The 23,108-nt window shown below is 43.0% G+C and overlaps 1 protein-coding gene across 1 annotated transcript in view; it reads left to right on the forward strand.

Moving 5' to 3' along the window:
• Positions 1 to 23,108, forward strand: part of epha8 (eph receptor A8) — a gene marked incomplete at both ends in the record, with an annotated part of 95,191 nt that overhangs the window by 21,584 nt on the left and 50,499 nt on the right. Inside the window, 2 exons of the mRNA XM_079265423.1 lie at positions 2,671 to 2,735; positions 21,386 to 21,439. Coding sequence (XP_079121549.1) covers positions 2,671 to 2,735; positions 21,386 to 21,439 — 119 coding nt within the window. The remainder of the gene's footprint in view (positions 1 to 2,670; positions 2,736 to 21,385; positions 21,440 to 23,108) is intronic.

The following is a 23,108-nucleotide window of genomic DNA, read 5'->3' on the forward strand; positions in this document are numbered from 1 at the left end:
CTCTAACGCAGCTGTCAATCACTGCTCGCGGAGCTGGTAAATCCAGATCAAACTGTCACACTAAGCGGCGTTGTTCAAGTATGAATCATGCATATTCTGTCCCTGGAACGTTCAGCTGTAAGATGAGAAAGTTCGTGAGCCGGCTGCCATGTTGTTGACAGTGCAGCCAAAACCAAGCCCACCAACTGGAGCGAACTTGTAACAGCCAAACGGTACTCTAGAACAGCGGTTCCAACACATTTGCGGCAAGAAATATGCAATGCAGTAACACGATCTTGATTCATATTTAATCAAGGCTGCCTAGTTTGACAGTTTGATCGGAGTTCACGAGCAGTGATTGACAGCTGCGTTAGAGACTCCTCGGCTCTGATTGGTCGTTTTTCATTGGGGCGCGGTGGAATCTTACAAATGCCATTAGGAGCATTTTTTTTATAAAAATAACCGACTGCAGCTTTAAAGCTGCAAATGGTTTGGTTCTATGTTCGATGCTAATGACTGACGAACCCGCTGTACACTCCTCAGCACCAAACAGCAGACAAAGTTAGCGACTAGCTAAGTGAAGCAGCAGGTACTTCAGCAGCTAAAGAGTCACATGTTCTTCTCTCAGGAGTTGATGGAGATCAAAACAGGCCGACAGAGTGGCGTTGGACTTGGTCTGGTGGAGAGAAAGAGCCCGTGCTGTACTTCCTGTATGATAAGCGCCATACAGGAGTTTGTTGTCCCATCCTAACAGGTGCAATAGGCCCTTTTCACAGCAGCCATTTTTACAATCAATAGCATTAATTATTGCCCTGTTCCATTGAGGCGGGCCAGGCCACTGGTTCTGTACCTGCTGGCTCGCTGTAATGGCTGCGACACACTAAACAGAATGGGACCATCATTGTTGATATTACCACACCTGTGTTTACCCTTCCATGACAAAATGGCTGCTGTAACAAGGGCCCATGAAAGTCATACGTCAGTCAGACCAGACGTCTACTCAGCAGTAAGAACACCTGTGTAAGTGTACCACGGCTGTGCAGACGCTTCAAGTAGGCACTCGTCAGTCAAAGTGTGCGGGTGGTTTGATTTTCCGTCTGGGTGCTAATTTCTCCTTTTCGATCATGATAGTTTCATTCACTTTTAAAAACAACAACAAAAGAAGGATACTTGTCATAATATCCTTTCTGCCGGTGGACTACGAACACAAAGCATTGTCTGAAAACTCATTAATATGAGTAAAAAGTATTTTGGACGTGGGCGAGGAGGCCAGGCCCCTGTGGTTGTTACGCCCTGCATCGAGGCAAAAAAACACGTTGCATATTGCGGCTTTAACATGCAGACGGGAGACGGGAGGGGAGCAAGTGTCAAGACAGAAAGATGAGGGATGGGAGACGGAGGGCTAAGAAGTGTGAAGCCCTTTTTGTTCAACTCATTCTAATGTGAGGAACATCTCTCGGCTGCTTGACAAGCCGCCCGGGGCCAGAGATCATATTAGCTGGATGTGTTGAAGGGGAGACACGTACACACACCTGTTAGAGCAGAAGATATGGACGCTGTCAGTGGGTAGAAGTAGTGATTGATTAAGTTCTCCGTCGACTCTTTCCTCATCTGTCCATCCCTTTTACTCCACTTGCCACTCAGATCCAAAGGTGTGCTCAGACAGAATGTGAAGATGCAGCTAGACTGTGTACCAAGTCACAGGAAAGACTGATGCAGATAGAGGTGGACGGGCGTCTCGGCCTGCATGAGGCGAACATGTTTTAACTTAAAGAGGACATATCATGAAAAACTCACTTACTTGTGCTCATACATTTTGGCATCTGGAGCTGTGAAATAAGACAACCCGCTCACTTTGTGTGAGCTGCCGAGATCAGAAACATGTGACTCTTTCAAGAGCGTAATGCTGTGTTCACACCTAACGCGGCGCAAATGACGCAAATTCGCGTTAATCCTGCAATTCACACGGAAAAATGTACGAATTTGTTTGAAATTCATTAAACATGAATGTTGCCTGACTACCTCAGCACATTTAATCCTTAAAATGTATGAAAGAAAATAAGATATAACATTTGAAATTGTTTCGGAAATATGTTAGTATTTAATATTTTGAAAAGTATTTTTCAAAATTTGTGGCAGGTTGGTAATATGTTCATATATGCATATATATATATATATATGTATATATCTGCATCCTCTTTTTACTTCTTTGTTGTCTGTCTGGATTTATATAGTGTTGCGTTCACATACAGTTGTTCTTTTGTTGTTTTTTACTACTTGAAATGTATAATGTCTATTGAGCTGTTGTTAACAACTCTAAAGGGAAAAAAGGAGTTCAACAAAGCCGTGCCTGAGTTGCAGTCTTCATATTTAAATCAGCAGTTTATTAGATATTTCCCGCTCAGCCGCTGCACGTTTAACAGTAAGCGGTCTGTATTCTGCTCTATTCTGAGCCTGGGCCACTGAGGTCCCCGCTCGGGGGAGCCGGGTCAAGGTGACATCACACGCTGCGACACCACAGCCCGGAGTTGCTGCGATGACCGCCCTGACTCATCAGTCACACCTGTCAGACAGGTGTATGTGTGCGTGACTCTGTCGGGTGCCAGTGCACACAGGAGGATGGAAGCACAGGGTGGACGAAAACAATCATTTAAAGTTCATGTGTTGTGTTCTTCTTCTCTCTCTCTGCAGTGAACCTACTGGACACGACGACGATCACGGGAGACTGGGGCTGGCTAACGTATCCGTCACATGGGGTAAGAGCAAGATAGCCTCCACATGTTCACGTAACAGGGCACAGAAAATACAAACTTTGTTCCACAAATTGATGCCAAAACGACTCCAGGTGTCGAATCAGCGTCTGGTCAGCTGCAGGTTTGCTGGGTAATCCTTATAGAACTGCATGTCTGTGAAAACCCCAACTGCACACATTCCCACCACAAAGCGACACCTGTTGGTGTCTCAAAGGTAGTTTCATCCTGTCTGAAGGCATGCGAGGGCTTAATAAATGGGATCTGACTGTAACGCCAACGGCACGCGACTCCAACAGCAGGGCTGACACCGCTTTTTAGCCCAATATGGTGGAGAGGTGGAAATCACAGAAGGGGGGGAGGGGGGGAAGGGGGGAGGGGGGGAGGGAGGGCGGGGGAGGGGGGGGGGGAGGCTGAGCGAAGAGGGAGGAAGATGAAAGAGAGAGAGCGAGGTGACGTTGATTATGATTAGCATATTGTAATGCCACACGATGAATTAAGACGTGATCACAGTCAGGGAGATGCCACCGCGTCCCTGACTGCCCCCCCCCGGCTGTCGGTGAAGCGGTGGAAACATTGAACTCACCTTACGGCCCCGCACAACAGAAGGAGGAGCAGATGGGTTGTCTTTCAAGTCCTGAGAAAAGGAGCCGGAAGAATTGCATTTGAGTTTTGAGCGAAAAGGACTCCTTCTGAGAGGAGCGCTTCCTCCGTCACGACAGGCCCCCGCGTCATGACATCCAGATTACATCAACTCAGCCTGTGGTGTCTCGTTTTATTGGTTCAATATGCCAGAAATATTCCCTCCGTGTTTCTTCACTCATCAGCTCCTCCTGCGCAGTGACACGTTTGATGGAATGGATTCGGAGCTGGAGCTCATCTCTGTGGCATTATGGTCGAGGTTACATAAGGCGCGCATTTGAGGTTTGTGCTGCATGGCAAGGATCTGAGGGAGGTGAAACAAGCTGCGTGATGTTTTTGTTCTGCTCAGACAGCTTTTTGTGCCGATGTTGAAGTGAGTCTTCAGGGGAAGTAATGACTACACTTGTCTTTGAAGGTGAAGGTTCCTTTGTGCGATGTGCAGTGTCGAGCCACGTGATTTAAAGAAACATGGCGCCGCATTTCACCTCTGCTAGGTCCATGCAATCTCAATTGCCGGTCATCGGTTTAGACATAAAACACGACTTATTAACAAAAACACGGAAGATTCAAGCAAACTCCTGAAACTCAGTCACAGTAATACTGCTGTCTTATAATCGCAACATTTGGCAGCGGCCTGTAGTTGACATTCACCGTCTTTGTTTTCACTGTGACACCAACCGACCACCCTGCCGGTAGTAGAGCATGTGTCGGATCCGGTATAGATGGACCCCAAGTCAGCGTCGCAGCGACTCACATTCAGCGAGCACGAACCTCAAGCGCTCGCTGGGCTTTTGAGCTGGATAATGACGCTCTTTTAAACGATTCTTCAGCAAAGCTATCAGAACGGGCAGCAGCCCTTTGTTGCCTCTGCTTTCAGTTGTTGTTTTTTCAGCCAAGCTGAGTGGAAACTGGAGAAGTACCCTTTTGCACTGCTGAAGGCAACACTTTATTGTATACTTCAACTCAAAGCATAGCTTAGCATGGCATAGCTGTTCACAATTGTCTAACGAGATGTGTTTGCTATGACGGTGCAAAAACACCCAGGTTTAGATTCGACTTCAATACAATACTCCGAGCTGAGCTCAGGGCCACTGCATGATCAGTGATCAGATCAAGATGCCTTCGCTTTGGCTGAACAAGGATCTCTTGGCGGCCTGCACTGGATCGAAAGGAGAAACGGTGACAAAGACGCCTTTAAAAAGATCCACATGGCATGTGTGTATTGAGTTAAGACGGACTTCAGTACATGTGAACCTTTTTCTTTAAAACAGACACCAAGTTCACAATCACACTAATATCACACTATTATTCAGAATATGACAAAATTCATGCTGTAAACATCATATTCCGTTTTGCATTAGGCCTCATCATGAATGGAGCATTCTCCGATTGAGACACGTGGGATATGCCGATATTTCTTTGGATATGTATACAGCTCATTCAGAATATGTATCTCAGTAGTTTTTTTTGGGGGGGGGGGGGGGGGCGTTGTTTTATGTTTTCATATTAATTTTCATTAGAAATATTGTCTTTTTTAGAATAAGGGCAAAAGCACCATTCTGTGCTTATAAACATAGTCAATGACTTTATTTACATGCACACGAATATTTCACTTTGACAATACTCCGAATTAGATAACGGTCATATGTTATGTTTTGTTTATTTTATTTGATATGGACATCACAGAAGCATTAGAATTGTAACATACATTTATGCACAAAGCCCAGATGCACTGTGTTAAGTGTTTGTAGCGAAATGATAATTTACAACAGCTGTCCACAGGAGGCTTTTTAAAGAAGTTAAAATAGAAAATAAAGAAGTTAAAATAGAAAATAAAAGAAAAAATATATCCACAAATACATACACAGATACATACACAAATACATACAGATACATACATAAAGTGCAAGTGTGTTTACAGGAGTGTTAGGTGTGAGAACAATGTTTCTCTTTTAGCCATGATTTAATACCGCGATTAAAAACATTAAAATGTTGTTGCATTTTCAACTGTCATGTTAGCAGCATATGTAAGATAACGGTCATGTTAGCAGCATATGTAAGATAACGGTCATGTTAGCAGCATATGTAAGATAACGGTCATGTTAGCAGCATATGTAAGATAACGGTCATGTTAGCAGCATATGTAAGATAACGGTCATGTTAGCAGCATATGTAAGATAACGGTCATGTTAGCAGCATATGTAAGATAACTGTCATGTTAGCAGCATATGTAAGATAACGGTCATGTTAGCAGCATATGTAAGATAACGGTCATGTTAGCAGCATATGTAAGATAACGGTCATGTTAGCAGCATATGTAAGATAACTGTCATGTTAGCAGCATATGTAAGATAACGGTCATGTTAGCAGCATATGTAAGATAACGGTCATGTTAGCGGCATATGTAAGATAACGGTCATGTTAGCAGCATATGTAAGATAACGGTCATGTTAGCAGCATATGTAAGATAACGGTCATGTTAGCAGCATATGTAAGATAACGGTCATGTTAGCAGCATATGTAAGATAACGGTCATGTTAGCAGCATATGTAAGATAACGGTCATGTTAGCAGCATATTCCGTTTGGTTGTTCTGAATCACTCCTGCAGCATTTTCCGATTAAGAATTGCTTCAGGAGCATTTTTTGACACGTGTACAGTGACGACGGAATATGCGGAAAAACTGTTTTTACACAGTTGGCGACACACGGCCTCTCACCTGCCGACCATCAGCCCGTTGAACACGGGGAAGTATGGTTCTACGCTTCGTACTCAAACCGACTCATTGTAGAGACGCACGCCCAAAAGAAACACCTACTTACTAGATATTATATTGTGAAAGCTTTGGATACAACAGGTTTTTTTGGATAACGCCGACCTTTTCAAAAAAGGTTGTTAAAGGTGGAGGGAGGCTGTTTGACGTGAAGAACGGCTGCATGTAAACAGGAATATTCGTGGATTACTCGTCTTTATTAGCCCCGTAAACAGCTTACTGGGAATAATGTCTTTTTATGGAAATGGGGGCAAAAAACTGAATCTTTTGTGCATTTAAATATAGTGGATGAGTGATACGCCTCCGCCAGCGTCTCTCTGTGTGTGTGTGTGTGAGAGAGAGAACATCGCCGAGACCTCATGGGCTCTTCGATAAATGGATGTTTTGACAGCTTCTAACTCTCTCACACTCTTTCTTACACACACACACACGCACACATTCCTACAGTCCACATATAAGGTCATTTTTTTTGCCACCCTGACAGTTTAGGGCGTTATGAATGCTGCGTGCTAGCAGCATCATTTTTTCAGCTGCCCTCTTCTCCGGGCGCCAGCATCTTCTTTGATGGTCTTATGTGGAGAAAATGCAGCTGCAGTGGAAGGAAAAGATTTCCGTCAGCCGACGATTATGTCGCGAAAAGCTGTTGTGGTTTGGTGCTCGTGTGCGTGTGTGTGTGCTACATTTGATCCAAAAGAAGCGGTCGAGCAGTTTGGATTCTGCAATATCGTGCGAAATCGATTGTAACTGTAAATACATCAAGGCTGTCTCTGCTGTTATCCTGCAGTTTATATTTTATTTACATTGAAGCGTTGTTCAGGAGGGGACACACATGTCCCTGTGGGTGAGCGAGTAGGGCAAAGGTGAGAGAGGGGGAGGAAATAGATAGAGAGGTTGCCCACGGGGAATACAAGAGGAGTAAGTGTCAAGTCCACGCTGGAGGAAGATGGATTAAAATTGTCAGCGTGAAGTTTCCTGAATGGGAAGTCTTTTTCAGACGGGGTCGGGGACACACATTTTCCTCTTGCAGCTCAGGCATCTGTTTACTTCTTCATTGTACTCCTCGTCGGTGTATTCCCTTTGCATTTAGGCGTACTGTATCATTCTTTAAAGCTGCACTTAAAAAATATTTTAGATGAAACTCTCTTTGCATCCCAAATGGCAATCAAGAAATCAAATCAAATTTCATAATGATACTTTTGGGGGAGTGGCTTTGGATGGAGGCCTGAAAGTACGGGCGGTCAGTGTTGCTGACATGGCGACTTTCTCGCTTGATTTGGCGACTTCTGGAGCTAGTGCTGCTGGCTACTTTCATTGGAAAAGACCCTTGATGGTTTGTCCAGTGTTACTTACCCCAAGCTTGAAGTATTGCTCAAATGACTATGTGTGATATGAAAGGGGTCACCCATCGTGATTGAGCCCCAGAGAATAGAGTGCTGCAGGAATAGGTTCTAAAACTCTGAAACCTGTTCGCATTTTAGCATTTTTAGCATTTTCATTTTCAGTAAATACACCTTTAATGCTTTTGCGTGTCTTAAAAAAGGCGGTTGCTAACAAGTGGCTAAATGAGACGATCAACCTCATCAATAGAACACTAGTGCGCCTTTAGCTCAGTGCTGGTGACGTGGAGTCATGTGACCGTGGTGTAGTTTGTTTAAAGCCTGTTGTAGCTTTTGACTTCTTTGCATTAACGCTGGAATTAATGAGTGAGGATTATTGTAAGCATCATAAGCATTTATTTGCCACAGAGCTTATTTTAGAATCAAGGGATCTCAGATCAAACCAAAATCCATCTTGTAATGCGTTTTTTGACCCGACCAATCAGCGTCCAGTGAGAAGCTGCTGTCCGCTACGGGCATGGCTTACGTGTGCGACATCAGGGGGAGGCCACTGTGTTCTAAACAACAATGGCTGAAGAGGTTAGCGTAGATGCTGCAGAAGCATCAGTTCTATGAGTACTTGAGAGAGTATTTCTTCATTGAAAGAAGAGCAAACAACGACACTGAAGGCTTTTCTCCACGGAACAGATGTTTCTTCTCTTCTCCCGACTGGCTTCGGTAAGAGTTTGATTGGCAGATGGTTCATCCAATCACTTGCCAAGTGCCCGCCCTTTTCTGTGCAACAAAACATCTGGAGGGTCAGCTTACTTATTTTCTGCAATAATCCAAGAGCCGATTCCATTGTTTTTTTCTTTTGTCAAAGGAACCAGTGTGACGCTAACTTTCCGGTTGGCCTACAGAAATATGTCAACACAGCAATACTCTATTATCATCACACCATGCAGCTCTTTGAACACATCATGTGTGTCGAGGGCTAGGAAGCCATGACCAGTCATTTAAGGCATTATCACTATGTTGTACTGCAAAGACATTTTTGACTTCTCTCTGCTTCTAGCCATGATTGGTGCTGTTTCCATAGAGGTGCAGGACTTAGATATTGTCGTGAAAATCGAAGCCACAGAGAGTCAAATGCAACAGGAGCGAAAAACGTCCCTGAAACGGATTAGCGTTCAGAGGTAACTGATGCTGCTGGATGTGTAAACGTTGGCCACATGTTTGCCGTTTTGAAGCCGTTTGACTTCAAACATGTGTGTCCTACTGCCCTGAATACTCAATGGAACACTGTGTATCAATCCACGGCTGAAAATAGTCCCGAAGAAATTAACCATATCCTCCTGTCTGAGTGGCTACAAAACTACAGTGCCCAGATGTTTTCGGAGATTGTTGAGCCTCATATGTTGAGATGGCTTTTAAAGATTTACAAATGGGCTCGGGGCTGAGAGCCACAGGCAGGGCAGAGACAGCAAGGAAACGGGCTAACACAGCGTTTCATGGATGTCTTTTGGCAATATGATAAATATCGAATAACAGCAGCCTTTTTTCTTCAACAATCAAGGCAGAAAGAGACAGAGGATCACCAGGCTGTGAGCTCGTGCTCATGAAAGATGGAGAGAGGGAGAGACACTCAAGACAAATTTATTCTTTATTTTTTTTAGCAATGTTACAGCGAGATTAAAATGTTTCCAGGAAAATAGCTGAAGACTGTCAGCTTGCACTTCCTGTTCAATCAGTGGTGTGTGTACGCGTGTGAGTGTGTGTGTGTGTGGGTTAGGTCTTTCTTAGCGCCCTGACCTGTCCCTTCATACGAGTCTCATTTGGATGACACCATGACAGATCACGTCTTCCACTCACAACGGGCCTTCTTTCCATCCAATTTATTCAGGCAATGGTTAGAACGCCCGTGGGCTGTCCCGGGAGCATCTTTCCTCTTTTTCACTCTCACACACACACACACACACCCTCAGACACTTTCTTGCTCGCTTTCTCTCGGAGCTTGTCAGATAGGGCAGGAAGACTTCATTATCCTCCAGTCCGATCTATGTTGGCCATGACAGGTTCATCCACCGGCCACCCTGCAATCGATACGGCTGACAGTACAGGTAGTGTGTGTGTGTGTGTGTGTGCGAGTGTGTGTGTGATGATTAACGTGGGCTGCGGAAGCCATGATGTGGATGAGCTGAGGTGTCAAAAGCCCACAGTCTGTTGCCATTACTAACTATTTCTCCAGCTCCCTGTTACTTCCTCTCACTCACACACACACTCTCTCACACACACACACACACACACCTTTTTCTTTGCATATTTCTAGCTGCGCCCCACTGACAGTGTCCTCCACTGCTGGTTCTTAAAGTCACAGTGAGCGGCAGTTAGAGCATCTCGAGACTCTGCTCTGTGATGTATCTCCTTTGATACTGACATTTAATTATGTTTTTCACATTATTAACAACATCATCATTTTGTTACAGGTCTGAGCTCGCTATATTACATAGCAGAATGAACTGTAAGTCAATAAATAAAACAAATAACAGCAAATACCCAATTAAATCAATTAAAAATAATTGGTCATAATTGGTCAGAATGCTTTTGGAGTGAAACACACATAATAGTCATTGAAAGATTAATTTCATGCACTTTCAGTGACTACCACACTATTGTTTACATGTGAATCAATCAAGGACTGAATTGTGATCGATTGACAAACTGGTTAAAAACATCAACGCTTTTTTTCTTTTCAAACATAAATGACGAATCCTCCGTGTTAGAGACGTATTCTGATCCCAGGAGTGAACGGACTCTGTGTGTGTGTTTAGAGCCGTACATCCTGCACACGTGTGTGCTTTTGTTTCATTTCCAGCAGGTTATTCCACAAAACATCTCCCGGAATGACTTAGTTGTCTTTTTTTTCTTCTTTTCTTTCTTTTAATGGGTAATATAAGCCTAGGGGCCCCAAACCACCTTAATCTGTCTCTGATCACATCTCACTATCATACCCCATTTTTGAATTATGCTTTTATTGTTGCAATTATCTTGTCAGTTTATATGATAAACGAGGCAGTCCAGATGTTTTCTTCCAGTTGGAGCGTTTGCTCCTCTTCGACTTTATCCAGCAAGGTTGAAAGGAACGCTTGTTTGTCATCGTTCCGCGGGAAAAGAAAGCGTCTTAATTCAGATTTGATAAGGCGGAGAGGATGCAATTTAAAGTTTCTGGGGGTGAAAGAGAAAAGTCACACAGCAGTCGGCAACAAAGCAATGAGACACTGAGGTACTGCTGCACATACAGAACAGTGTATTCAACGTTAACTTCATTTTGCTAGAAAGGGGAAAAGAAACATTCCTTTAACTGTAAATTGATCAGTTCAATGAGCAGCTCATTTAACTTAATAATAAGAACAATGCCACACTTTTAAATTTAAAATACTATTTCTGACTCAAATTGTGTGTAAATCAGCTCTGCAAACCTTTTTGGACTGTTATTAGGTGTCTTTCTGCTGCTATCAGCAGATCTGAATAAACACTTCTGTAACACACCCTCAGCTAGTCCTTGAACCTCTGCTGCCCCCCCGATGACCGTCTGCTATGGCGTAATTGGCCGCGTGTGCTCCCACGAGACGGCGGCCGCTGCTGATACACCTTTGCAGTGGAACCATCTCACTTAATGAACCCCCCCCCCAGGTAAAGGCAAAGATGTGCTGCGGGCGCTGGATCACTGGAGGGGCAGAGGAGTGTGTGTGTGTGTGTGTGCGTGTGTGTGTGTGTGAGTGTGAGAGTTAATGTGTGTGTATGCAGGTAGAAAGAGTTGGGCCATTTGAAAGCGGGCCGGTTTGGATTTCCTGATCAGTGCTGGAAGGAGAAGCTGCCCGGGTGTTTGAATGAGTGGATCAGACAGACCGCTCTATTCTGCTGTCGGCTTTAACAGGCGCAGCAGGGATGATCTGCTTGGATTGAGATGTTCGGGAATTTGTATCTCCTTAGAGGCTCGTAGACTCCAGTGGGCTGTTGCACTAGCTAACTAGCTTCCTAGCTAACTACGTTCCCTTGTAGCTATATTAACTACCATAACAGTTACTTTCAATGTCCAGCTTTTTCATATGCTAATAGAGAGGCAAAGTCCCGCCCATAGACTGTATACAGTATAAGAAGTGGACGTTGTCATCGTGATGTCACCCATTGGTTTGTGAACTGATGTCTTGAAGTCTCGAGTTCGGCGATTTGGCCATCGCAGCTTTTTTTTTTAACCGATGAAGGCTCTGGTAGGTCATAAAGATATGGTCTATGTGACTCTAAATGGACCATCATTTATTAAATGAACATCATGCTGTATTGAAGAAGACTTGAAACTAGAGATTGAGACCATAAACTCATGTTTACAATGTTTACAGAGGGAATAAATCAAGAGAGAAGTAGAGTTATTTTCTCATAGACTTCTATACAATCGGACTCTGTTTGTAGACACAGTTCTGTGCACTCGTGTCACGTGCATGCGTTTTGAGACTAGTTTGTTCTCCACGTAATCATGAACGAGAAAGTATAAAGACCACAAAAGCACACATCGGGTGGATGGATTAACGTGAACTAGTACATGTTTTTTTGCGTTCAAAATACTAAATTGTGATGATCTGATCAAGTTCATTTGAATCTATGTGAACTGAACTTTGAGCTAGCTCTTGTGACGGGTGAACTCCCACAGCACTTTAGCTAGCTAGCGAGCCGGGGTGACGGCCACGGTTCGGTGACGTAGTCCACTGAGCGGTTTCGCACTAAAAAAGATGACAGAATTGCGACTTTCTTGACTGGCAAAATGATCTTTTAAATAAACAAGCCTCATATGTACCTCATGGCACGATTCAAACGAGATCACAAAATGATTTGTCCCTCGCTGTTTTCCATAATCAGGTCCCACAGGGGACAAGTTAAGGTGCTGTACTTCGCCTCTCTATCCTTTGGAGGGTGGCGGTGGGCTTGAGTCTATCCCCCCCCCTCCCACACACGCACACAGACGTGCAAACTACACTATTTTATACATTTTATCTAAATGCGAGAAAATATGTTCTTTTTCTTCCTCTTTGTTAGGATTTTTTCCTCTTTTTGCACACACACACACACACACACACACACACACACACACACACACACACACACCACACACACAGTAAAAAATTGAATCTCAGAATAGACATTACACCATCTCCCCCACTGATCCCAGACCAGTGCAATTAACACTTATATTCCAGAAAGGTCATCGCTGTCAAAGAGCCAGAGCCAACAGACAAGACACGTGCGCGCGCACACACACACACACACACACACGGTCGAAGCAAAGTTATTAAGTCTGTTCTGGTTGTGTGGCTGATAGTAAGAGAGGCAGAAAGGTGTTGGGCACAGCCTGATATTTCAGACTGAGTTAATATGCGGACCCGTTACTTCACACGGAGCCCAGCGCTAAGCCTGGAAATGCCACCAGTGAACACACACACACACACACACACACCGCGTGTTACACAGCCATCACACCTCACCGACTCTATCTTCATCATCCTCTTCCCGTCCCTCCCTCTCTCTCAGTCTATGAGTTCTAAAGAAACCTCTATCAAACATACTCAATCTGAAATGAGATCTCTCAAAGAGGACACTGGTCGACGGCTTTGTCTTTCTTCAGTCTTTCTTTTGACGCCTCTCCTCTTAAAATATGTTGTCTGCAGAGCATGGACGCTTGAATGCAACACAAAGACAGCGAAAGAGAGTTGTAGTAATGGATTTACAAGAGATTGGATTATCCCATAAACTGAAGGCTGACAGGTATTCCATTAGTTATTGGACTGATCGCTTATTGGATTACACACAAATGTATGAGGAGGACATTTGACCGTCCTATCATTATTAATGAATATAGATCATCTTCTCTGAGCTAAAGTAATCCCAAAAGAAATAAAAAAAGATTTCATTCCCTTATAAACTGAGTTATACTTCAGCAGTTTGACGAAACAATCTCAACTCAAGATCCACTTACTAGCCTTTACTGGAGCTTTCAACTGTATCAGACTGTGTTCATCAGAGGAGTTTGCTATGTTGTCACGGAGATGAACCAATTGATATGTGAGCTAATAGCTGTAATAAATGAATCAATCCTCAACGCTTTAAGGACTTTGCGTCCACATTGGCTCAAATTAAGCATTAAAATTCATACCTGATCTTAGGAAAAAAGATTCAAGGCCCTCTTGGAAATGTTTTCCAAATGATGTGTGCTGTGACTGTAATGTGATGAAACACATCAACACGCCATCTACTTTTGTGAATCAGCTCTAATCTTGCCAAGGCCAATGGCGAGGTAGTATCGACCGGGTGGTCGTTTTAACTTCTTCTGTAACCAGAGTAGCGTCACAATCACAGCACAGCACAAGCGTCTTCTCCTCTATGTGGACTGGAAATGAAACTATCAGCACACTACAAAATCTGGGGAATCTGTGTTGATGATTGATTATGGGGCCACATTTTTCTCATTTAGCCTTTGGCTAGTTAGCTAGCTAGCGTTAGCTTGCTAACGCCACCATGCTTTCATGCTACACAGAAAATGAAAAGTCAGTGACAGCACTGTGTATAACGGTGCCTCCTCCCGCTTTCATCAAACAGAAGTGGTTTCATTTCTCAGCCCGCTTGCCCTATTTTTTAAATCAGAGTGAGAGAACTCAGACCTGGGGGTGAAGTTGACCTTTTTTATTTCTTTTAAAGTTATATCACAAAAACTGTTTTCATTTGAACAGGAAGCTTTTCTAAAAGTACCTTGCAGCCTAAGAGACCTATTGTTTTTTTAATTCATTCGTTTTTTTAAATGAAAGCCAGTTCCATATGCTCACGCACCACCCACCGCTCGATATTAAAAATCCATACGACGACAATGATCCGAAGACTGAAGTTTTTCTGCACATAAATTAACAACAGCTGTCACATAGCGTTACTTCTTTACCCCGGCCCTGTCAACCACACGTGATTGACAGAGAGCACTGTTTAATTTAGTTCAGTGTTTGCTCCATTAGATGTGTCTATTGTATGTATTATTGAGGCTTCTGTGGGATGAGACAAATATAGAACAAGTAAGGATAGTGAAGGTCATCAACACCAACAGGCTGCGTGTAACTTTTGTGTCATTTTTGTCAGCCTGTTTGCTTTGTTTTTTTTTATTTAAAAAGTTGGTAAATGCAATAGTGTGTTTGTTTGTGTGGTCTAGAAACAGGGGTTCTTAACCTTTTTGACCTCGGGGCCCAACTTTTCAAGTACAAAGTGTCGCTTTATTTCTGAAGGCTTCAGAGCTTCGTTTGATAGCATTAGCTCACATTCCACACACTGAGCCCTCGGCTCTGCCTCGTTGCCTCCGTTCACAAAGCCGTACTTAAGAAAGTCAGGGTTGTACTTGCGCACACATTTAGACTTTTGGGGGGTATGGCACCACTGTCGTCTTCATTTTTTCTTTTTAAAAACGTATCCATAACTTTCGCTACAGGCTAGCGGCTAGCTGAGTGTCGTCTTCTGCTTATTTGAGCTTGTTAAACAACTGACTGACGCATTACCGCCACCAGGTGGTGGGAAGCTATATTGTAACTGAGCGTCTCATGGATAACAGTAATATCTCTGGTGTCTTCAATTGATAACCTATGCGGTCCCGCGGCCCTCGCGGCCAACAGGTGCAAAGCTGATGGTTAAGAATCACTGCTCTAGAAGGCCTCGAATCTTGCAAGAAAATGCCACGTGCATAGGACGTGAAAGCTGAGCAGGAAATATGTTTTCATCGGCACACCAGACTCCCTGCAAGAATCTGTGTCTAAACCCGCAGCTACCTTCATCTTCCTCAGAAACAACAGTGATGAATAGAGCCTTAACTACTTTCCATCGTCACTCACACCAGCCGCACATTATCATCTTTTCAACCAGTTTTCTCTCTGTATTTGTTAATCAGTCTTTCAGTTTCCCTTTCATCTGCTTTGGCACCCCACTCTCTTTCATATCATATGTTATGAATAGACGGAAATTGATTTCATGCTACAGGTCCTCGGGTCTCGTACGAGTAGCCCCCGAGATTCAGACAAAATAAACCCAAAACACTTTCATTGTGCTCAACAACAGCTTCTCTGATCTTCAGGCAACTCAGATGGCAACTTATTTTGTTGTAAGTGGAAACACTAAACGGGCTTAATAAAACAAAAGAGATTGAGATTAAAGAGAGAAAGAGTGCGTGGAGAAATCGAGGAACGCGGATCAGAGGCAGCGCGTTAATTGACAAAGAGTCAGAGGAGGCTGAGCAGCAGCTTGATTTCTCGATCCCAGAATGTCCCATCAGAAACACAATAAGCAATACAACCATCACCCCTCATCCGTCTTTGCTTGTATTTTATGTAATGAAGATAGGGATGATATCAGTCATAAGATCAGTTCACCCTGGGAACAACACATCCTCATACCTAAACGACAGAAAAGGTAGTTTGCCATTGACTCCCAGAAAGACGTAAGCTCTTGGAAAATCTTCTAGGAAAAGATCTTGGTTAGAGTTAAAGTAGGTCAACGTGACATAGCTACTACAGTACGTACGCGTATAGTACGTGATTTGGCTTAAATAACTCGGTAACTTAAAATGAGTCAAATTTGACTTTTGGACTCACGACTCCTGGGTGAAAGTCCTGTGTTTGCGTGACCCACTGACACGCAGTGACAACCTACCCAGCGTACACCTACACAGTCTTTGCTTGATTGACATATCCCTCGCTCTCTGTTCGCTTTGTTGCAGAGGGCGGGACCCCTTTATCATCATTACCGGCACATAGTTTAGTAACGTCACATTTCAACACGAGCAGTGGTTTAATCAGCCTGTGACTGTGGAGGTGCGCAATGGCCTTCAAGAATGTTATAAAACAGCAATCAAAGACAGAAAAATGTAATTTGAGTAATAAAACATGGCAATAATATCTCAACATAATGGCCTGAGCCCGGGCCAAAGTGACAAAGCCTTGTAGCGTCAGTGGTAACACTGGCCGTGTTTCCATAAGTATATTTAAGAGGTTATATTTTGAGGTGGCAGACCCATCACAGATTCAATTAAAAAATCAGTCAGTACTACGTACACTATTTTAACTAAAATCTTACTGATAAAAATTCAGTTTTATTACAAAAAAATTATAATCCTTGAGTAAAGGCAAATACTTTTTTGGGTCTTTAGCCAACATTTAGTCTCAACAGATAAATTATAAATGTGTGTATCTTTTGAAAATCATTTTGGAGATGATTGAAACATCCGGTATATATATTTATATTCTTATACTTACCTGCAGTACATTTGCATCAGGTTACTGGGTGTGTGGGGGAACAGTTGATGAGAAATCCGATGAGTTGACAGGCAAAGAAACAGATGTTCAGTTTACAGCCAATTAATGTCTCATTCTCTCTCTCTCTCGGTTGGAGTTAACTCTGTCTGTCTCTCTCTGTCTGTCTGTCTCTTTCTGTCTGACATACACATATATATATATATATATATATATACACACACCCACACTGCACTGTCAGTGGGCCGCTCCGTGAAGCACTGCATCTCTGTTGTCGCCTCGATAGAGAACTCTCTTATCGCGCTCTCACAAGATAAACACGCCCCGCTGAATCTCTCCGACTTCTTCTTCCTTGGATGTCTGCTGAGAATGAGCAATCATTTTTTCACATTATTTACAAGACTAAACAACAATCTCTTCCCCGCCCTGCTTTGCCGTACAGCTCCCAACCTCCTGAAAATCTGCTCTTAAACTGCTTGGATTTTTTTACTCCGGGAGAAAATTACATAGAAGAAAAAAAATCATAAGATTTCCCCCGCCAAAAAAAAAAAGGTGGATGGTGCAGCGATGGCAAGATGGGAATAATGAGGGCGATAGAGAGGTTATACACCCCACTAATTAGCCGAGGTCCTCACAAGTTCAAGGACGGTTTCAATTTAGCAGATAAAGATGAGAGGATGAGGAAGGGAGGGAAGGGTGAGACTTCCTACATCTTAATTATCCCAGTGGTTTTTGGCTGCTGGTGCCTCAGGGAGTGTGTGCGTGTGTGTGTCAAGGGGTCGTGGTCGGGGGAGGGGGGGTGGGGGGGGGGCACGAGTTGAGGCTGAGGAGAGGAGTCGGAGGGCTTCCATGCAAAGCTCAGTCGTCTTATCCAAGGCCGAGTTCAGCCGGGCGCGGCCCCAAAAGCTTCCCGGGGTCGACGCTTTCCCTTTCAATTACTCCGCCGCTCACGCTAGGATCGCACCAGCCCAGGATGCTCGGTAACACCGGGGTTAAATACACATGCGTGTCCTGCTATTTATACATGCACACAAATTGGGTGTTTTCACACAGACGAAATACTCATTGCGGCATATCGTCGAAGGTCGACATTTATTGGGAGGATGGGAGGACTGCTCTTCTCTCGGTAGAGGAGGAGGAAGTCATATAGTTTGGCACAGAGTGAGTCTGGTTTTGTTTACGCCCACTGACAATTTTTTTTCTTCATTTTTTAATCCTGGAAACGAGTACCGTTCTCTTTTCCTGGACCGGCCTGCTTTACATCAACACACAGGGCTGGTCTTAGTGTTTTTGGGGGCCCCTGGGTTAAATGCTGCATTGGGGTTCCCCCCTCCTCCACATCTTAAAGACCTAATTAAATAGCATCTTTACTTTATTAAAGGGGTGCTGAATTGATTTGGTACCAGACTTCCGTAATCTTTAGGACTTGCCAGAGACATAAATAAGTCTTCAAAATGTGTAATTTTAAACACAAGCTGATATTATTTTCTGAGATTTAGAAAGCTCATTATTAGTCACAGAAGACATTACACACTATACATATTAAACAGACTTTATGGCGAGTAAATCTAAGAATCGTACTCAGAAAATTGAAGTGTATCTTTATTAAGGCGTCTTTCATGTTGAAATTAGGTGAGGTGGCACACAGTAAGAATATTAGTTGAGAAGAGAAAAGCTGTTTCATTTGGGTGAGAAGGGCGGGATTAATTAAAATCTAAAATGATAGCTTTATTGGTAAGAATTTTAGCTTTATGCCTTATATTGCAAGATTACGTTACCGTTTATGCTCCAGTAAAGTAATTAAATATATTTCATAAGTAAAACTAATGGCTCTGCAATCTCTATTTTCAGAGTATTGTTGATAATAATCCTACTCATCCTGCATGACAAGCTGTCCCCTTCCCATCTTAGAGTTGCACTTGACCAATAGTGTGTGTGTTGTACAATTGATCAGAACGAAACTCTTTCATTTTATTTCATGAATGTTGTTTACATTTCCAAAAGAGCATGGTGGTGCTCTAATTTACTTATTTCCCTCGCATCCTTCATCTCCCTCGATTTTCCTCAACATCGGCGAGGGAGGTGTAGACGAGAAGTTGTCCTCGATGGCTCCACCTGCAAAACCTCGCAAACTATTGAGCAAGCCAATCAAATTCCTGGAGGATATGATAAAACTCTCGAAACCTTACCCATCCCCACATGATCCGTTTGACTTGGAAATGCGTTTGCTGACGAGGCTCTTACAAACAACTCCTCCAGGTTTTTTAAGATTTTCAGATGTTTGTAATTTAATTGCATTTTCGATGATCAAAGTGTCCTGCTCAGACTTGGACATTGGTAGTTTATGGAAAACAAAGTGGGGGGGTGGGGGGGATTTCCAGAAATCAGTAATCAGAAAAATGGCCCATTGGACCGAATGCCCATTGCTCCAAAACTACAAATATAATAACTATAATATTATGCAGAATGACATATTAGACCTTCCCGTTTGTTTCCCCTCTTTGCCCTCACTGGTTGGGTTGGGTTGGTTAGGTTTAGTGCATGGGAGTGAGATTAGTTAGGGTTTAGGGTAAGAATATCAGGGTTAGCCAATCAGAGGCAGAGTAGGGCAGGTCATGCCTTTGCAAAAAAAAATATTGGGACTTGGAAGTTCCAGTGAGATCATTTTGCGTAATAATTAGCCATGTGATTCTGTTTATTGCTTCTATAGTTTGCATTTATGGAGCAATGGGCCTTCTGAAGAATGGCACGGCACCAGTAGGGGCCCCCAGGGAAAGGGTTTCCTCCCCTGTCTACACCCATAGTCCAGCACTGTTAATACAGTCACATTCACCCAGTTCAGCCAGTCTCCTACTGGTGGTCAGTGTCATTATAAGACCCTTATATGAAATACATCTCTAACCTCTTGAATGACCTCTACACTCTGTATGACACATGCAAATATACTGGAGAAGGAAAAAAAGCTGCTCTCATTCTGCTGGAGTTTGGGTTGAGCTGTTTGCATGAACTTTTGACACCCTGCAATTGAGTCCCCACGTTACCGTGAATAAAGCCAGTATTTCCTCTTTGCCTGAGCTGTGGTGGGTTACTTCCAATACAGGAGCGGGAGAGGATGTTATTTTCGCCCTGACATCCAAATGCACCATGTAACCGTGCGACTGGATTTGCACTGACAATGAAGACCATAAGTAGAAAGTGTACAGTGGTTGCTTGCGGCAGTTAGCTGTCGGGGAGGCTGCTCTGTTTTGACATGTTTTTTATTCTGATATCTTTCGTCTGTTATGACAACATTGGTTTTGCAGGTATTTGGACATACATCAAGTATTGAACAAGATCTGACCTGGTAATGTCACTGGTGATGAAAAAAGAAAGACATTATGGATCATCAAAGTTACAATTCACCTTGAAGGGAACATAAACGTATGTACCAAAATCTGTCCAACAGCTGTTTCAGATGTTTTAGCCTGGAAAGAGGTGGACTAACCGACAGCCTATAGCTAGCATGGCTAAAAACCTGATCTGAGATTGATCTGTTGGAACTCCCTTTAGCTAAAATTATTCTAAAACAAATACTATCAAATTAAGCGTTGGCCAGTGCAGACATTACCGCAAAATAACAGAGCAAACTCTTAGCAACAAAAATTATAATGGATGTATGAAATTAGTTCCTGTACTGATTTGGCCTTGAACACCAGGGTAAAACAAATGCTAAATACTCGCCTTCAAATATTGTACTCTGTATGTTGAGTTGTGCTCGGATCTATGCATGGAAAGGAAATTATTTTTAATTATCGTGGCCTACATTGCAAAAGTGAGCCTGTGTACCAACCGATGCATTCAAATCAATTAGATCAGCTGGGCCTTTCCTGGGCCCCTGATCTATACACTCGGGGGGGGGGGGGGGGGGGGGGGTACACACTTTACTTCCTGTGATTGCGTTTCCTTTGGGTGCTGGCCGTGCGCTGGGAGGTGCAGGGAGGTGTAACGCACATTAACACATTTTGACGTACCAACACATTTCACTTCCCGTTCCTCCTCGTAACTCCATTATTGGCCCGCTGGCAGCACTCAGCAAACAATGTAAATCTAATCACATACATAAGGGGCATCTCATTAAAGGAAAATGTGTCCCAATGGAATTACATCAAGTGAATTCCAACATGCTGGAATGTAGAACACATGATTGCTCGAGTTAACGGTTGCCCTCCCGGACAGAATAACGTATTTTAATTTTAATTTAATATTTAAAACCAGCATTAATCTAACATTTAACAGTGTTTGTTGAGATTTAAAAAAAAATCTTTTGGACAAAGAATTTGAACGAGGAGATTTAAAAATATTTAAAATAGGTTGTTTTTGATCGTCAAAGTGTGCATCACTAATGAGGATATGACACGGAAACTTCACACTATGGCTGCCGCCTGTGTGACAGGGAGTCGCCACACGTTCCATTTGAAGTCAAAGCTAATATTCTTCCGATGCGGTAAGGAAGGCACAGGCGGTCATGTGGGAAATATAGATGGTATGAATCTGTGAAAAAAACATGGAGATACATGTGACTGACCCCAAGAATGTTTTCTTTTCTCTCATCTCTGCACAGTGGGATGCCATTAACGAGATGGACGAGTACTTCAGCCCCATCCACACGTACCAGGTGTGTAACGTTCATCATTACAGGAAGTGGAATATATCACTTTGATCTCTGGGAAACTGTTTCTTTTTTTTCCTCAACATGAATTATTTAACAATACAAACTGGATAGTTAATCGCCAGTTATTCTTTTATATTTTTTGGATTAAATGGGAATCATTTTCATTTAATTATACAAAAATAAAAGATGATGCAACAATTCCTGCTGGTGGACAAAAGTTGAGATAAATCAGTAATATTTCAAGGCGGTACATGGGTTTGTTTGACGGTTGTGGCTTTGAGAAGGTGGGTTTGTTTAAGCACACAATAGTCCTCAGCTCAGTAAAATGATATTATTGTTTATTCAGAGCTTGGTGTTAAATGATTTTGTCTTATTGAACAGCAGCTGATAGCAACACTCTTTTGATCAAATTCAGTAGTTTCAGCTTCTTAAAAGTCCGCTGGTGTTCTCAGTGTAGTGAATGTAACTGTGCCTTTGACAGTTGGACTGTTGGCTGAACAATATAAGTAATTTAAAGACTTCACATTTCTTTTACCTTTTAATTTTTTCTGACATATAGACCCCAAGGCTGCATTAAAGCACCATGGCCCCCGGAGCTACGACTTTTTCAAGGCCCTCCCTCGTTCCCCCGAGCACCATCACAACTCCACTATAGCCCGGTCTGACCTGACCGAACAACAGCACACAATAATGCATCAAATAGGACTCATATCACCATTATAAGCCCATAGGGAAGCATACACATACCATAGAGAAATTGTAGAAGGTAGCCTACAGACGGCTCCATGTTGGCTAATAATAATAATAAATTGAAGTGCAAATAAGTCTGAATGGCTATAATAAAAGGGAGCACCAATGTCCAACAACAAAGCCTGCACTTTTCTGTCCACTCACAGGTGTTGCAAAAGTATGAATATGAGAACAACAACGGCAGGTATTGATGTCTGGCAAAGTCTTGCTTCGGGAGGTAATGTCGGGAGTACAACACAAAGTCTCTCCCTGTGAATTTGAAACTTTTCCCCTGAGCCTCGAGGGCCCATGTATGTCGTCGGGCCCCAGGGCTTCAGCCTGTGCATTACACACGCAGTGTATATAGACCAACATTATTAATTGGATAATTAATCAGCAAATCAATTGATAATGAAAACAATATTTTGTCGCAGCCCGAGTCTATAACTGCTATTTCCCTACATGAGGATGTGAATAGGATTTCAAAGTGTTCTCAATAACACTCTGGTGGGGGAAACGCTTGATTAAGTGATGACTAAGAAATGTATTTAAAAGTGGTTCCATTTAAATGGTTTGAGTCACACACTAAAAAAATCCTAGAAACAGCCAATAAAATATCCATCAAGTGGGTTTTTTTAATTGTAGGTCATGAACTCCAGCAAAGTCACTCCAACCAGCAGAGCCCCGAAAAGAAAGACTTCAGTGTCTCCAGTTTCAGTATTACACATGCATGTGGAGCATTCTAACATTGGCAAGGAAAGTAACGTCCACATAATCATAAGTTGGTCAAATGTCCGTGTTTACAACCTAAACTGCCTTTTACATTGTGTGACACCGGGTTGAGTTCAGTGATGTGCGTCTGGAGACACAAAGCTGGAAGCACTTTATGATTTGAGAGGACCACTCTTCCACCAGTCTACCACTCTTTGAGTGGAGGTTCATC

The sequence above is a fragment of the Melanostigma gelatinosum genome (assembly GCF_949748355.1).
Source record: "Melanostigma gelatinosum genome assembly, chromosome: 3".
Classification (NCBI taxonomy): domain Eukaryota; kingdom Metazoa; phylum Chordata; class Actinopteri; order Perciformes; family Zoarcidae; genus Melanostigma; species Melanostigma gelatinosum.